We start from the raw sequence: 18,300 nt of genomic DNA, 5'->3' as shown, positions 1-18,300 counted from the left end.
ATCTAAAACGACATTGGAGGTAGCTTATGGTAGAGACATGAACATTACATTATCTGGCAACAGATCTGGTGCACATTCCTGCAGTCAGCATGCCAATTGTAATCTCCCTCAAAACGTGAGACATCTGTGGCATTGTGTTGTGTGACAAAACCATATTTTGAGTGTCCCCAGCACAAGGTAATAATGTGTAATAATCATGCTGTTTAATCAGCTTCTTGATATGTCACACCTGTCAGGTGGATGAATTATCTTGGCAAAGGAAAAATGCTAACTAACAGGGATGTAAAGAAATTTGTTCACAACATTTGAGAGAAGTAAGGTTTTTGTGCGTATGGAACATTTCTGGGATCTTTTCTTTCAGCTCATGAAACATGGGACAAAAACGTTTATATTTGTGTTCATTGTACATCCATATCTATACGATGACTTAGTATTCCAAGTCAAATTGATAAAAAGGGCCATGTGTAACATATGACTGGCTGATTTTGGTAAAGAAACTACTTTGTAGAAAGTACCATTGCGTTCAGTGGTAATGATGAGATGCTGGGCAGTCTGCAATGATTGTGTGGATGTAGGCCTATTCGTACTGTAATTGCTGCCTATCTCCCTATCGACCAAACAGATGGAATGTAAGATGAAGTTGCGTGGGCTGTATGTTTAGCTAAACCTGAAAGAGTCTTAGAGTGCTAAACATAAAATTGTGTTGGCTGTATGTTTAAACCTGACATCGACTCAGAGTGTTAAATGTGGAGGTGTGTTGGCTTTGAGATCAGACAGAGCGACATACTTGGAGGTACTTAGTTATATCAGAGGAGGCAGTAGGCACAACACATATGAGTAATACCTGCCAAGCAAAAAGAAGGCTTTATACAACATTTCTGCACTGAACAGAAAGCCAGGATTATACAGTATATCACTGGATTAGGAGAAGTGACTAAATATGCAGTGTCAAGAAAATCTTTGAGATTCTTGCATCTTTTGATAAAGTAGGTACAGTCCCTATACATGTATCATAATTACAGATATTGGGATCTCTGTCCAATCTACAGTTGAAGTCGGAAGTTTACATACACTTAGGTTGGAGTCATTAATAGTTTTTCAACCACTCCACAAATTTCTTGTTTACAAACAATAGTATTGGCAATCGGTTAGGACATCTACTTTGTGCATGACACAAGTAATTTTCCCAACAATTGTTTACAGACAGATTATTTCACTTATAATTCACTGTATCACAATTCCAGTGGGTCAGAAGTTTACATACACTAAGTTGACTGTGCCTTTAAACAGCTTGGAAAATTCCAGAAAATGATTTCATGGCTTTAGAAGCTTCTGATGGGCTAATTGACATAATCTGAGTCAATTGGAGGTGCACCTGTGGATGTATTTCAAGGCCCACCTTCAAACTCAGTGCCTCTTTGCTTGACATCATGGGAAAGTCAAAAGAAATCAGCCAAGACCTCAGAAAAAAAATTTAAGACCTCCACAAGTCCGGTTCATCCTTGGGAGCAATTTCCAAATGCCTGAAGGTACCACGTGACTAATATCTTGTGGAAGGTTGAAATAGTATGAATAAATTCATAAAAATAACGCTTTTAATGAAAATATGTAAATCATTATGTGAATATGTTGGTAACCTGTTGTATAAAAGTGATAATGCCCTAGAAGCTGGTGTTTGGAGGATATATTGGCACGGTTTGCTAACAACACCCGTGCCAATATATCCTCCAAACACTGGCTTCTTGGGCATTATCACTCAACTATAACAGTTCTGTTAATTGTTATGGCATATGACATTCTAGCTGTTCTTGCCATAATATGGAGTTGGTCTTTTACCAAATAGGGCTATCTTCTATATACCACCCTACTTTGTTACAACACAACTGTTTGGCTCAATCGCATTGAGAAGGAAATAAATTCCACAAATTAACATTTAACAAGGCACACCTGTTAATTGAAATGCATTCCAGGTGACTACCTCATGAAGATGGTTGAGAGAATGCCAAGAGTGTGCAAAGCTGTCATCAAGGCAAAGGGTGGCTACTTTGAAGAATCTCAAATATAAAATATATTTTGATTTGTTTAATACTTTTTTGGTTACTACATGAATCCATATGTGTTATTTCATAGTTTTGATGTCTTCACTATTGTAGAAAATAGTCAAATTAAAGAAAAACTCTGGAATGAGTAGGTATGTCCAAACTTTTGACTGGTACTGTATACCTAAATAAATCACAGACAGTGTCACCAGCAAAGCAGCCATTCAGTTGTGTTGTGACAAGATAGGGGTGGTATACATAAGATAACCCTATTTGGCAAAAGACTAAATCCATATTATGGCAAGAACAACTCAAATAAGCAAAGAGAAATGACAGACCATCATTACTTTAAGACATGAAGGTCTGTCAATGCGGAACATTTCTTCAAGCGCAGTCGCAGAAACCATCAAGCGCTATGATGAAACTGGCTCTCATGCTTCATGGTGGGAACCACAAATGCGGTGATCATCCATTCACCTACTCTGCGTCTCACAAAGACACAGTGGTTGGAACCAAAAATCTCACATTTGGACTCATCAGACCAAAGGACAGATTTCCACTGGTCTAATATCCATTGCTCGTGTTTCTTGGACCAAGCAAGTCTGTTCTTCTTATTGGTGTCCTTTAGTAGTGGTTTCTTTGCAGCATTTCAACCACGAAGGCCTGATTAACACACTCTCCTCTGAACAGCTGATTTTGAGATGCGTCTGTTACTTGAACTCTGGGAAGCATTTATTTGGGCTGCAATCTGAGGTGCAGTTAACTCTAATGAACGTATCCTCTGCAGGAGAGGTAACTCTGGGTCTTCCTTTCCTGTGGCGGTCCTCATGATATATGCTGAATATTAATTTCAATATGTATATAATGTAATCATATATTTTTTTTTAATCAAAAGGACATGATAGATTATGCTGCAAAATTCAGTTATTAAGATTTGTGTAGGAGAAGAACCTAAAAAGTGTGTAATGTAAATTAAGAGTAATATCTTCAGTTGCATATGAAATCGTAAAAAAAATGTTTGAATCAGCGTATGATATCTTCCTCTATCTTAACATATTAATTTAGCAGGAGATATTAGAACCTAAAATGTGTTCATTAAGAAATGTTCTTTATAATATTCATAATACTTTAAACGTTGACAAATTAAGTAATCAGTCTTCTTATAATATCAAGGAATAACTCAATACTGTCACGCCTGCTCCCGCTCTTCCCGGGCGCCAGGCTCCCCAGCATTACGCACAGCTGCTTTCCCCTGTCACGCCTGCTCCCGCTCTTCCCGGGCGCCAGGCTCCCCAGCATTACGCACAGCTGCTTTCCCCTGTCACGCCTGCTCCCGCTCTTCCCGGGCACCAGGCTCCCCAGCATTACGCACAGCTGCTTTCCCCTGTCACGCCTGCTCCCGCTCTTCCCGGGCACCAGGCTCCCCAGCATTACGCACAGCTGCTTTCCCCTGTCACGCCTGCTCCCGCTCTTCCCGGGCGCCACGCTCCCCAGCATTACGCACAGCTGCTTTCCCCTGTCACGCCTGCTCCCGCTCTTCCCGGGCACCAGGCTCCCCAGCATTACGCACAGCTGCTTTCCCCTGTCACGCCTGCTCCCGCTCTTCCCGGGCGCCACGCTCCCCAGCATTACGCACAGCTGCTTTCCCCTGTCACGCCTGCTCCCGCTCTTCCCGGGCACCAGGCTCCCCAGCATTACGCACAGCTGCTTTCCCCTGTCACGCCTGCTCCCGCTCTTCCCGGGCACCAGGCTCCCCAGCATTACGCACAGCTGCTTTCCCCTGTCACGCCTGCTCCCGCTCTTCCCGGGCGCCACGCTCCCCAGCATTACGCACAGCTGCTTTCCCCTGTCACGCCTGCTCCCGCTCTTCCCGGGCGCCAGGCCCCCCAGCATTACGCACAGCTGCTTTCCCCTGTCACGCCTGCTCCCGCTCTTCCCGGGCGCCAGGCCCCCCAGCATTACGCACAGCTGCTTTCCCCTGTCACGCCTGCTCCCGCTCTTCCCGGGCGCCAGGCTCCCCAGCATTACGCACAGCTGCTTTCCCCTGTCACGCCTGCTCCCGCTCTTCCCGGGCACCAGGCTCCCCAGCATTACGCACAGCTGCTTTCCCCTGTCACGCCTGCTCCCGCTCTTCCCGGGCACCAGGCTCCCCAGCATTACGCACAGCTGCTTTCCCCTGTCACGCCTGCTCCCGCTCTTCCCGGGCGCCAGGCTCCCCAGCATTATGCACAGCTGCTTTCCCCTGTCACGCCTGCTCCCGCTCTTCCCGGGCGCCAGGCCCCCCAGCATTACGCACAGCTGCTTTCCCCTGTCACGCCTGCTCCCGCTCTTCCCGGGCGCCAGGCTCCCCAGCATTACGCACAGCTGCTTTCCCCTGTCACGCGACTATTGGACTCACCTGGACTCAATCACCTCTGTCATTACCTCCCCTATATCTGTCTGTTCCCCCGCTCTGTTCCCTGCTTCAGCATTGATTGTCATATGTATACCCGCGTGCTGACGCTGTTCCTGTCTTGTTAAATGTTTAACTGCCCGTACCTGCTTCTTTACTGCTTCTCTACTCCAGCGTCAGTCCTTACAAATACAAGTGATACGTTTAGGTATTTAATAAAAACAAATAAAATGTTTAACAAACAAACAAATAATAAAACAATTACATATCTCAAATACAACTGAATGTATGCATCAATTGCATCACACAAACATAATGTGAAAATAAATACTGTACATGTCACACAGAGTATATGATGATATGATGATCTTATATCTCTTTCAATGAACATCCCTTTTATTGACAATCTCTACAACAGGTCTCCTTTATAAACTATATTCAATTAATTAATTTAATAATTACAATTATTTTTCAGTTATGGAAAATAATATTGTAATATGGGAGCAAACCATCCAAATATATATACATTTATTTGAAGAGGTACATTTCAATTTCAATGTATCTTGTATATTCTGTCATGTTGGAGTGGATTGCTTTTTTTCAACTTAAAAAATACAAATACCTCGTATGTCTGTCTGTCCCCCTCCGTAACATACTGTACAACTAGTATTGCAACTTGGAAAGGGTGATACAAACAGGGTTTGGGTCAATTCCATTTCAATTCAGTCAATTCATGAAAACTGAAATAAACTGAAGTTTACAGATGTAGGATCGTAATTTGATCACCCTGTTGTTGCAGGAAATCTTTTAAACTAAAGTCTTCAAGGGTTAGTTATTTCCACTTAAAAATGTCAGACTTTATTTGCCCTAACACTTTTTTATCAACTCCTGATAAAATGTCCATTAATTATAATCCACACAATAAATGACATGTCCGGTTGCTGCTGGATTATTTTCCTGTTTTGAGAAACTGGTCAAACATCTGTACTTCCTGAATTCACTCATTACAAGTGATGAAAACGAATAGATTCTACTATTTCTCAAGAAATGAAAGACTGATGATTATATAATTTACTGCAGGAACAATATACTTTAAGGGTCAAATCCTGACTTGAGATCTGCACACTTAAAAAACACTGAGAATCTCACTGCCAATAGGTACTTATGACAGTGGGAGGCCGTTTCTTGTCTTGCTAGAACAAAAGAGGTACCTGCTGCGTGCCAATCCAGTAGCGACGAATTTACCATTTCTACATGTTGAATCGCGATGCTCATCTGTGCCAACAAATTTACCTTGAGCCAATCAGAGAGCACGAACCCCCATGTGGGAAAATCAACAGGAGTGACAACAAGTGACAACATTTTCTCCGTATATCCACAGATGAGCCAGTCACACTTCATTTACAATGTAGGCTATGGAATGGTAGCTAGCTAAGTGTACAGACACAATGCATACAACACTAAATAATTCCTCCAAGCTAGCTAACCACTGTATCTAGTATTGACATTTGTCACGTATACTCCCTCTCTGGCCTCTAGGTCACCAGACTGCTGAGTATTACGCACACCTGTCACCATAGTCACGTGCACCAGCGCTTATTGACACTCACCTGGACTCCATCACCTCCTTGATTACGTGCCCTATTTATGTTAATCCCTTTGGTTCCTTCCCCAGGCATTGTTGTTTCTGTATCTGTTTCATGTCGGTGCACTGTTAGTGTTTCTTGTTTTGTTCGTTTATTTATTAAATGTATTCACTGCCTGAACTGGCTTCCTGACTCTCAGCGTACATCGTTACAACATAATTAAATCACAATGAATTATCTAGTTTCCATGAAACAGCTGCCTGTGTTAGCTGCGGAGTTAGTGCAGTGTCCTTAGCTAGTGTGCTAGCTATGCTAGTGTGCTAGCTATGCTAACGTTAGCTAGCTAGCTAAACTTTTGGCTATGGGCTGGCACTGGCTGTTTGTAGGGTGTCCACCCACTTTGGGCAAATTGCACTTTGGTGATGACGTTTCACTTCCTTATGTTATAAAATACATTTTATCAAGACAAATATGATTCTTCATGTTCTGAATCATTCAGTGGGGTCTTTTTCAAACATACTGTATCATTAACATTGTATCCAAAAAGTCTGATTTCTTAACCTAATACATCCGTTAATAAGCACTGAGCTCTGCCGAAACTTTTGAATTTTAAAGTGTTTTTGTGGTCGTCTTCCAAATGCTGAATTAAATGTAAAAGGCTTTGAAAATAAAGAGCTTGCAGTACGCTCAGTGCTCTGTTGACATGTTACAGAGATACGCTTGTTGATGTGAGAAGTCTTGGAAAAAGAATAGGAACTTTGCATTTATATGAACAGTATATACTAAAATATGAAAATACTACTTGTCATGTTTCAAAATTGATATCTATCTTACCTCTATATTGTATTATGTTCTCTGGATTTTAAAAGAAAGATGATGAGTTCAATGGTAAGCCTGTCAGGTAGCCTTAATTCTCGCACAGCATCCAGCCTAATGCAATGCTATTTTCCAGATTTTTTACCTATTTTTTTTTCTTCTCTGGCCTCCATTGATTTAGTCAGCCTAATTTTAACCATCCTACAAGGATAAAATCTCCAATAAGTTTTGAACAGCTTATGATAGAGACATGAGGTTTAGACCATTTTTGTTGTTGTTGAGGATTGTATAAATAATTAACATATTATTTTACCCATTGGTCAAAAGATGAGTTTTGATTGGACACCCTACAGTATTTGATTATGGTGAGTAAATGAAATGGTTTTTTCGTTATCTAGCTGTGGCCATCTGGCTAGTATCAACAAGGGCTTTCTACAAAATAGCAACATTAGCACTGCAGCCAACATTGGAATCTAGACCATAAGCAACGCACACGGACATGCATTGCCAAACATTGCTACTGCCACCTTCTGGTTTGGAGTATTTTAACAAGGCTGAGTGGCTGACGACTTCAAGGTCTTTGCTGTGTGAACACTAAAGATATTCACTGCCGACACTCTGTTCCGAGGTGCTAAGTACTGTCGGCAGGCAAACGTTTGACAATCCTACCGGTGTGTTTGAGCTTTAACTAACATTTTCTTGAACAGACTTGACGTCTCCCATTGACATGAATCCATCTCAAGTTAACATTTGGCTCTTACTGAAAAACCAAGAGAATGGTTTCTCTCTCTAAAGTGGAGGAACTGAGAACACTGTTACTAAAGAATTACTATGAATATCTACTGTAAGTTGAAGCCAGACTATTTGACAATCATAACAGAGATTCAGCTTTTTGCCTTACACAATCCAGGACAGAACAGAGGCCAAAACTGCATTACTGTATTAACGTACAGTTCAAGACTCATGACATCAAGCAACAATTGGAAAAGTGCACTGATACCGTTTTTCACACTACTGGTCTAGACCAAGCAGAGCCATGCTGAACTGTTCTGACCTGGTTGCACATCCACCGTAGTTGCTTAAACCGTACTGGAAAGGACAATGTGAGAAGAAAATATCCAAGCCAGCCCAGTGCGGTTCAGATTGGCCCTATAGTGTGAATCAGGTATGACTGTGCTTCTGTCTGGGGGCTGTTATGATGAACACTGTCATACGCATGTAGCTAGAGCTGTCCATTAATTTAATCAAATAGGAAGACTATGGTATTTCAAGTCATTCAGGAAGCTGTTTGATGCTCTTTATTATTCCACAAGAATCCAATACTTAGACCCTCAGTGGTCTTAGTGAGCCCACTATACCTCTGTACTTCATGCTTCAGGGCAACGCACGCAGACAGGCAAGTTCAATCAAATAAATACACTGTCGTTCGTTCAAGCTTCGCAGTGCAGTAGTCCTCTCAGTTCAGTGCACCGGGGAGGTACTGTCTGTAGTAGGACGTCATCCACTCACTGTTCCACGTGGTCAGAGGAGACCTGTTTGTCTACTCATGTCATTTTCCCCTTTGTGTTACTGTACCTCTGGCTCCCTGGCTCATACCGATACACAGGGTTATGTCCATTAGGGCACACCGTAGGGAAAACGGGAGACAAAAACAAGCATTAATTAGTGGACAAGCTCAGATAGTACCACCCTGATTCACTCAGTTTCTGCCATTTTCTTTCATTCTCTGCCTACTGAACACAACCCTGGTGTCACGACCCAGGAATCAGTATGGGGCGAAGAGTATAGAGCCGGTGGTGGGCCGGATGGGCCCTGGAGCAGCCCGGAGGAAGGCGCCCATGGAGCCCATGGAGCCTGGGTGGCCAGCAGTCTGAAAGATAGAAGAGTTGGGCCGCGGGTGCAGGGCGATGGAGGGGACAGTGGTGGGGCAGAAGGGGTTGGAGAGGAAAGCAGCTGGGGAGATAGGCTTCACCAGGTCCTTCTGAAGAGCCAGCTTTGCCTGAAGGAGAGAAGAGGATAGGAGAGGAGTTAAATGAGAAAGCAAATCTATTGATAATGCAATTAACTACAAAAACAACAAGCCATTATTTTCAATGAGCATAAAGGCCAGTCTTTAAGCCCACTGATACATATTCCTAAATGCTTTTTTAAGAAACTGCCAAAAAATGTATTAACAATTAATCCCTGATGTCAAATCAACTTTTCTTGGGGGCTTTGATTAGAAACATATATGATACATACGGCTAGGACAGTGGAGCTGCGTTGTTGTTTGTTGTAAGGGCTGTATTTAGGTTTCATCGGTTTCCCAGCCACTCTGTCCTTGTGCCTTCTGCTGGAGATGTGCTGACAAAATACAACAAAAAAGGTCAGTGACGTTACTGTGTGCGAATCCTTATGGGCCCTGGTCAAAGGTAGTGCACTACAAAGGGTATAGGGTGGCATTTGGGACACACTTTTTGGTGAGCCAATTATAAAAAGCCTGTAAGGTCCCTTCAAGCTGTAACAAGACAACAAGCCCGGCATACTTGAGTTCCCAAAGTTAAATCAATTTGACATGTAAAAAAAATATTTAGAGGTGAATTCAAGGATTTTAAATAAGTCATTTCCCAGAATGTGTTTTCCCCAGTCCCCCCTCTGACTATACTGTATTGTGATTGACCTAATATCGGCACCAAGAAATCTCACAAATCTTGCATGCGCACTGGCTGCTGATCAGCTAAGATTTATTAATTAATTTATGCACAAGAAAATTAAAGAGAAGTAAAAACCAAAGGGTCTTGAAAGGCCTGTCACGAGACACTATGGTGTACCTGTTTGAGCTGTATTTCTGAGTTGACGTGGACATCACAGATCTCACAATAGAACGTCTTGTTCTGCAGTCCGGAGCCTTTCAACACGGTGGTGGCCTGGACTTTGAGCTTTGAGCCCGGTCTGGGATAGGCCTTAATTGGGCCTGCGCCGTTCCTCGCCTCAAGCATAGTTTTGTGTTTCGAACCTTCAGGGGACAGAAGAAAGGGCAAAAACATAATTAAATATATTGCACATGGAAAATACCATAAATAAAACATAAAAATAACACTATTTCATTTGTTTGGTTTAAAAGTAGAACAGATTTTGTTTTCCCATCCAAAATGTTCGTTGGTCAGCTTGAGATCCAACAGTGTTTCTCTGACCTGGGTATTACGTCTGACCCCACTATAACTACATAACAGCCATACGTGTCAATGTTAGCTAACAAACATCTGACATATTGAGCCCGTGTGCAAGCCCCCTTCCCCCCACCCAACACATACACCTCGGGAGGAGTAACACCAACGCTAACACGGCGGTTGAGCAAACAGCAACAGATGCTGGAACAAACCTGTGTTGTGGGCCTCCAGCTGCGACAAAGAGTTGACGGCCACTTTGCACAGCGAACAGTACAGGAGCTTTTTGGCTTTTTCCTCCTCCTCCGACTCTGGCGTGGGCTGAGTTGCTGTAGCAGCGGCAGTGGTGGGGGCCGTGAGCCCAGGCTTGGTGCTGATGCTGCCACTGCTCTTCATAACAGGCCCCTGTAGTTGTACTTGTGTTGCTGATGGGGGGCTGGCAGGCGTGGGATCACATAGGATGGGATTACAGGGACTGGGGATGGCCATGGCTGTTAAAGCTGCCAGGGAGGAGGAGGTGGAGATGATGGGAACGAAAGCATTTGGAGAAGCCAAGGTTTTATCTGCCGTGCTAGGAGGCACTGCGATTTGTTCTGAGATCAAGAAAGAAAGAGGGAGGGAGAGGGAAAGGGAGAGAGACACAACATCTGACAGTTAGTCTGGGAGCGTTAACAATATTACAACTTTTGGTGACACATTCCCTTATATTTTTATTTTGGTGTGTTGCGTAAGAGTTTGATCCCTGGGGGATCAGCTGAGTAGCAGTAGCAGGACCGAGCTACTGACCAGTGGTGTTTTCTGTATCTTTATCTCTCTCTCTTTGTGTGTGTGTGTGTGTCTGTGTGCGTGCATATGTGTGTGCTTCAATGTGGCCCTCTGTCAATGTTACAGAGCCAAGTTGTCAAACTCTTGTCCCCTCTACTGTGACACTGAGAGGCCCTGTCCCTCCACCCACTCAGAACCATGTACTGTACCAGAACACCATGGAGGACATTGCCACAAGGCAAGGCGCCTGAACTCAAGCTCACACCCACAGTCCCACACCATCCCTCCATCCCTTCCACCCCTTCCCACACACCATACCACACCCACCCTCCAAACCCATGCTCCAACGCCCTGCATTAGTATCGCACTGTAGCTTTTTCCATGAATGTCATTTTGCATTTGTGATCCTCTCAGAAAGTTGTGTAGTATTCTCTTCAGAGAATAGTGCTCTCTTTACACTGACTACACCAGCTGGCACTATGACATCTACAAGCTACACGTCACTACACTGGTCTATATTTGGTCTAAACTAGCATTTGAAAGTCTTCATTAAACCTTGCTTCATTAACTCTAATTTTCACTAAAACTTTTCTATGTAGTCTTTGAAGACAGTTTGTAAAGTTAACATAACATTTCCTAAGATAAGGTTATTAAATACATTTGGGTGGCAATGTGTATATACACCAACCGGGTCAATAGAGCAGTAGTGTCACGCCCTGACCGTAGAGAGCCCTTTTATTTCTCTATTTGGTTAGGTCAGGGTGTGATTTAGGTGGGCATTCTAGATTATGTATATCTATGTTTTGATTTTCTATGTTGGCCTGATATGGTTCCCAATCAGAGGCAGCTGTCTTTCGTTGTCTCTGATTGGGGATCATATTTAGGCAGCCTTTTCCCACTGGGTTTTTGTGGGATCTTGTTTTTTGGTTAGTTGCCTGTGAGCACGCCATTTACTTCACGTTTCATTTGTGCTTTATTGTTTTTGTTGTATTGACGGTGTTCATTTTTAATAAAGAATAAATGTTCGCCTACCACGCTGCACCTTGGTCTCCTTCTTACGATGGACGTGACAAGTAGCTAGCAAGGATTAATTATATTAGCATCCCAAAGCAACACATTCATTCATTAAACACCAAAATTGGTAAGAAAATGAATGAATAAAAGTATACCAGTTCCATTTAAGGACCAAAAATTTGACAGCTGCGCCATACAAGTTGCAAAATAGTTGGGAAGAGATTTTCGATGTGCCGATTCCATGGCACATGGACTATGTACAGCTGCAGCGATCATAAACCATCTGTAAATAGTCCACCCAATCTACCTACCCCATCCCCATACTGTTTTTATTTACTTTTCTGCTCTTTTGCACACCAGTATCTCTACTTGCACATCATCATCTGCTCATTTATCACTCCAGTGTTAATCTGCTAAATTCTAATTCTTTGCTACTATGGCCTATTTATTGCCTACCTCATGCCTTTTGCACACACTGTATATAGACTTAATTTTTTTCTACTGTGTCATTGACTTGTTTATTGTGTTATTCCATGTGTAACTCTGTGTTGTCTGTGTCACACTGCTTTGCTTTATCTTGGCCAGGTCGCAGTTGTAAATGAGAACTTGTTCTCAACTAGCCTACCTGGTGAAATAAAAAAATACAAAATAAAACAATGAACTGATACACAAAACAACACCTGATTCAAAACTTTGTTTTTCAATTTAAATTATTATACAACATTCTTGCATTCAATAGAATGTTATGTATATGGGGGATACAACCATCCCAGCTCTGCTGATTTTGCTGGGAAGAGACAGAATCATTAGATCACTTGTTTTGGTCCTGCCTATAGTATGTAGTTTGTTTCTGGTCACAGGTTCAGGAATGGCTGAAAAATCACAAACATCCAGCTAGGCAGTCTGTGACTCCGACTAACAGTCATTGGGTGTGACTCTGTGAAAAGACACAGGATGTGTCCCACATGGCACCCTATTCCCTATATAGTGCACTACATAGAGCTCTTGTCATAAGTAGTGCACTAAACGGGGAATAGGGTGCTATTTGGGACACAGCACAGAATACTAAGGAGTAGTATCGCTGGCTCTGGATCATTACAGAACTTGAACCTAATCTCTGAATAGGGCTGAGCAGTGACTTTCTGTTTGTGGTCCAAGTGGTACCCTATCCAACTACTTTTGAACAGGGTCATATGGGCCCTGCTCAATAGTAGTGCACTATATAGGGAATAGGGTTCCATTTGGGATGCAATTTCTGAAACCCTCTTACCTGCAGTTTGGACCCCAGGAAGAGTAGATGCTGCCTTGGCAAAAGCTAATGGAGATCCTAATAGAATACTAAATAGCTCCTAATAGGCCAGACAGTGTGACTTAAAAAAATATCAAGATCCAACAGAAATTAGTGCAAATGTACATTTTACAACACATTGGTTTAGATTTGAAGCTTTCTTTTCTGCCTTGGTTGGTAACACATGCATGTGGTCTATTCCGACTGTATTCATCTATACAATGAGTCATTAGATATTATCGTCTGTCCCCTTTAAGCTACTCCCATAAAGAAACTTAGAATTATTCAATGAACAAAAATCTAAAAATGGATGTGGTTTAACTACTTTATCCCAGTGAGCAAAACTGGTTGAAATGCATGGCAATGAGCATGGCACTTGTCACACTAATGCCTGTTAATGAGATTCAATTGGTTAAGGCATTTGTCAGACTTAATTTAATGAGAAAAACGCTTATTCCAAAGACACATACAGTACACGCATGCACAAGCGTGCATGCACATCCACCCACATCCACACACACATCCACACACACAGACACAGACACAGACACACAAAGCATGCAATGACACAAGATAACACTCAAGGCTAGAGCATGGAGAGGAAAGGATGACACACAAGAGCTAAAGTTTCCACATACCTGGTTGGTCAGAGTCGCTGCCCGTGACAGTGCTGGTCAAGGTGGTGGAGGTTGTGGTGGTGATTGTCTTTGCACTGTCCAGGGGAGGAGGAAGTGGAGGAGGAAGGGAACTCTTAGGCGACTTATTCTTGGTGTTCTCCTGTGCTTTGAGCTTCTTGGCATGTTTACTGCCTTTGTAGTGCGCCTCGGCTTGGCTCTGCAGAGGGAGAACAAATGAACCATGCAATCAGGCTCGTTTCTCACACAACAGGTCTTAGTCATGGACTGCAATCACATCGCATCACATATGACAAAAATACACACACACTTCAATCACAGCTTTCAATAGATAGGCTCAATCAGAGGGAAAATTAGAGAGATGTTTGATTGGATCAGGATGTTAGGGCGGATCAGAATGTTAGGATTTTCATATGGCCAATGGGAAGAAGTAGGGTGTGTGTGTGAGAGAGAGCGAGAGAGAGAGAGCTTTAGACAAAATAATACATGATCAGAAAAATGAACAAGAAATGGATTCCAGTGAGTGAGTGAGCAAAGAGCATTTTGGAGACTGAGAGTTTTAAATTGGTTTGATTGTACACTCTATATCCTGGATATATGGCGAAAATGACAACTCACTCAGCGAATCTTTATGTTGATTTAGATTTAGGAGTGGAGTGGAATGGGATATCACCTCACCTCAATGTGGTCTGGTGCATTGAGTCGCTATAGGTTAATAGCTATATTTTACCAATCTTGTTTCTCACATCCTGTCCTTGCACATACAATCATTAGAAGTAATTCATATTGAACCACGGTCCTCTTCTCTGAGGTGGAACATTCCTGTCTCTTTTACTTTTAAAGGTTTGTGGTCCTCTTCATCACACACATCTTTCAAAACCATGCTGTTATGGAAAGGTACATTAATTGAGGAGCAAACTGAAGTGAAGATATCCCTGTGGCTATAACTGTCATAGTCGTGTGTGTAGGTGGCAGGGAAGTCAGGCGCAGGAGAAACCAACTTGGTTAAACTGGAGTAGTTTTATTAACAAAAAAACGAACTCCAAAACCAACGTACAAAAATAACATGGGTAAAAATAACCTGTCGCACACCGATACAAAATACACGAGTACATAACATACAAACAATCACTGACAAGGACATGAGGGGAAACAGAGGGTTAAATACACAACATGTAATGAATGTAATTGAAACCAGGTGTGTAGGAAGACAAGACAAAACCAATGGAAAATGAAAAACTGATCAATAATGGCTAGAAGACCAGTGACGTCGACCGCCGAGCACCACGCGAACAAGGAGGGGCATCGACTTCAGCAGAAGTGACAGTCCCCCCCCCCCCACACGCAGCTCCAGCAGCGCGTCGATACCGGCCTTGGGGACGACCCGGAGGACGAGGCGCAGGGCGACCCGGATGGAGACGATGGAACTCTCGCAGCAGGGAAGGATCTAACACATCCTCCACCGGAACCCAGCATCTCTCCTCCGGACCGAACCCCTCCCAGTCCACGAGGTACTGAAGGCCCCTCGCCCAACGTCTCGAATCCAGGATGGATCGAACGGAGTACGCCGCGGCCCCCTCAATGTCCAAAGGGGGCGGAGGAACCTCCCACACCTCAGCCTCCTGGAGCGGGCCAGCCACCACTGGCCTGAGGAGAGACACATGGAACGAGGGGTTAATACGATAATGGGGGGGAAGCTTTAACCTATAACATACCTTGTTCCCTCTCCTCAGGACTTTGGCCCCACAAACCGCAGACCCAGCTTCCGGCAGGGCAGGCGGAGGGGCAGGATTCTGGTCGAGAGCCAGACCCTGTCCCCCGGTGTTCGCACCGGGGCCTCACTGCAGCGACAGTCTGCGCCAACTTTCTTGCACCTTACGGCGCGCTGAAGGTGGACGTGAGCGGCATCCCAGGTTTCCTCCGTGCGCTGGAACCAGTTGTCCACCGCAGGTGCCTCGGTCTGACTCAGATGCCAAGGGGCCAGAACCGGCTGATACCCCAACACACATTGCAAGGGAGAGAGGTTAGTGGAGGAGTGGCGAAGCGAGTTCTGAGCCATCTCTGCCCAGGGCACGAACGCCGCCCACTCCCCCGGCCGGTCCTGACAATAAGACCTCAGAAACCTACCCACATCCTGGTTAACTCTCTCCACCTGCCCGTTACTCTCAGGGTGAACACCCGAGGTAAGGCTGACGGAGACCCCCAGACGTTCCATGAACGCCTTCCAGACCCTTGACGTGAGCTGGGGACCCCGATCAGACACTATATCCTCAGGCACCCGTAGTGCCGGAAAACGTGTGTAAACAGAGCCTCCGCAGTTTGTAGGGCCATAGGGAGACCGGGCAAAGGGAGGAGACGACAGGACTTAGAAAAACGATCCACAACGACCAGGATCGTGGTGTTACCTTGTGAAGGTGGAAGATCGGTTATGAAATCCACCGACAAGTGCGACCACGGCCGTTGTGGAACGGGCAAGGGTTGTAACTTACCTCTGGGTAGGTGTCTAGGAGCCTTGCACTGGGCGCACACTGAACAGGAGGAAACATAATCCCTCACGTCCTTAGCTAAAATGGGCCACCAGTACCTCCCACTAAGACAGTGCATCGTCCGACCAATCCCAGGATGACCAGAGGAGGGTGACGTGTGAGCCCAGTATATCAATCGGTCGTGGACAGCCCAGCTCGACACTGAGGGGAACGGGCTCTGTACGTGATGCCTGCTCAATGTCCACGTCCAGCTCCCATACTACCAGTGGCACCAAAAAAGATGCTGGGATTATGGGAGTGGGATCCATTGACCGCTCCTCTGTGTCATACAGCCGGGACAATGCGTCTGCCTTCACATTCTGGGAACCTGGTCTGTAAGAGAGGGTAAACACAAAATGGGTGAAAAACATGGCCCACCTTGCCTGGCGAGGATTCAGTCTCCTCGCCTCCCGGATGTCAGCAACTTACCACCCTGCATCCCACTGCTGGCTTGCTTCTGAAGCTAAGCAGGGTTGGTCCTGGTCAGTCCCTGGATGGGAGACCAGATGCTGCTGGAAGTGGTGTTGGAGGGTCAGTAGGAGGCTCTCTTTCCTCTGGTCTAAAAAATATCCCAATGCCCCAGGGCAGTGATTGGGGACACTGCCCTGTGTAGGGTGCCGTCTTTCGGATGGGACGTTAAACAGGTGTCCTGACTCTCTGAGGTCATTAAAGATCCCATTGCACTTATCGTAAGAGTAGGGGTGTTAACCCTGGTGTCCTGGCTAAATTCACAATCTGGCCCTCAGATCATCACGGCCACCTAATCATCCCCAGCTTACAATTGGCTCATTCATCCCTCCTACCTGAAACTATTCCCGAGGTCGTTGCTGTAAATGAGAATGTGTTCTCAGTCAACTTACCTGGTAAAATAACAATAAAATAAAAAATGTACTCCAGATTGCGGTGGTCAGTCCAGATGAGAAAAGGGTGTTTAGCCCCCTCAAGCCAATGTCTCCACGCCTTCAAAGCCTTGACGACAGCCAACAGCTCCCGGTCCCCCACATCATAGTTTCGCTCCGCCGAGCTGAGCTTCTTAGAAAAGAAGGCACAGGGGCAGAACTTAGGTGGCGTAGCCGAGCGCTGAGAGAGCACAGCTCCTATCCCAGCCTCAGACGTGTCCACCTCCACTATGAATTGCAAAGACGGACCCGGATGAGCCAACACAGGAACCGAGGTAAACTGAGCCTTCAGTTTCCTAAAAGCCCTGTTCGCCCCAGCCGACCACTGCAAACGCACCGGACCCCCCTTCAGCAGTGAGGTAATGGGAGCAGCGACCTGACCAAAACCCCGGATAAACCTCCGGTAGTAATTGGCAAACCCTAAAAATCGCTGCACCTCCTTCACCGTGATTGGAGTCGGCCAATTACGCACGGCTGCAATGCGGTCACTCTCCAGCTCCGATCCTGACGTGGATAGGCGATACCCCAAGAAGGAGATGGACTGTTGAAAGAACAGGCATTTCTCAGCCTTGACATACAGGTCATGGTCCGACAGGCAACCAAGCACTCTGCGCACCAGGGACACATGCTCGGCGCGTGTAGCGGAATATCTCAGAATGTCATCGATATATACCACTACATATATACCACTACACCCTGACCGTGCAGGTCCCTGAAAATCTCATCTACAAAAGATTGGAAGACTGATGGAGCGTTCTTCATCCTGTACGGCATAACGAGGTACTCATAATGCCCTGAGGTGGTACTAAATGCTGTCTTCCACTCGTCTCCCTTTCGGATACACACCAGGTTGTACGCACTCCTGAGATCCAATTTAGTGAAGAAGCGCGCCCCGTGCATTAACTCAATCGCCGTGGCAATCAGAGGTAGCGGGTAACTGTACCCCACCGTGATTTTATTCAGACCTCGATAATCAATGCACGGGCGAAGACCTCCATCCTTCTTCTTCACAAAAAATAAACTCGAGGAGACGGGTGAAATGGAGGACCTAATGTACCCCTGACGCAGGGATTCGGAGATATACTGCTCAAAAAAATAAAGGGAACACTTAAACAACACATCCTAGATCTGAATGAAAGAAATAATCTTATTAAATACTTTTTTCTTTACATAGTTGAATGTGCTGACAACAAAA

General features: G+C 44.7%; 1 protein-coding gene across 1 annotated transcript in view; it reads right to left on the bottom strand.

The window, feature by feature from the left end:
* Window positions 1-4,630: 4,630 nt before the first annotated feature.
* Window positions 4,631-18,300, bottom strand: part of LOC106582272 (zinc finger protein 385B) — a 175,718-nt gene continuing 162,048 nt past the window's right edge. Inside the window, exons 5-9 of the mRNA XM_014165173.3 lie at window positions 13,685-13,880; window positions 10,195-10,572; window positions 9,644-9,828; window positions 9,075-9,176; window positions 4,631-8,832 (exon numbers count right to left, since the gene is read on the bottom strand). Coding sequence (XP_014020648.2) covers window positions 8,599-8,832; window positions 9,075-9,176; window positions 9,644-9,828; window positions 10,195-10,572; window positions 13,685-13,880 — 1,095 coding nt within the window. The 3' untranslated portion in view covers window positions 4,631-8,598. The remainder of the gene's footprint in view (window positions 8,833-9,074; window positions 9,177-9,643; window positions 9,829-10,194; window positions 10,573-13,684; window positions 13,881-18,300) is intronic.

Source organism: Salmo salar, chromosome 21, assembly GCF_965601325.2.
Source record: "Salmo salar chromosome 21, fSalSal1, whole genome shotgun sequence".
Taxonomy (NCBI): domain Eukaryota; kingdom Metazoa; phylum Chordata; class Actinopteri; order Salmoniformes; family Salmonidae; genus Salmo; species Salmo salar.
This window is presented reverse-complemented; position numbering and strand designations above follow the sequence as displayed.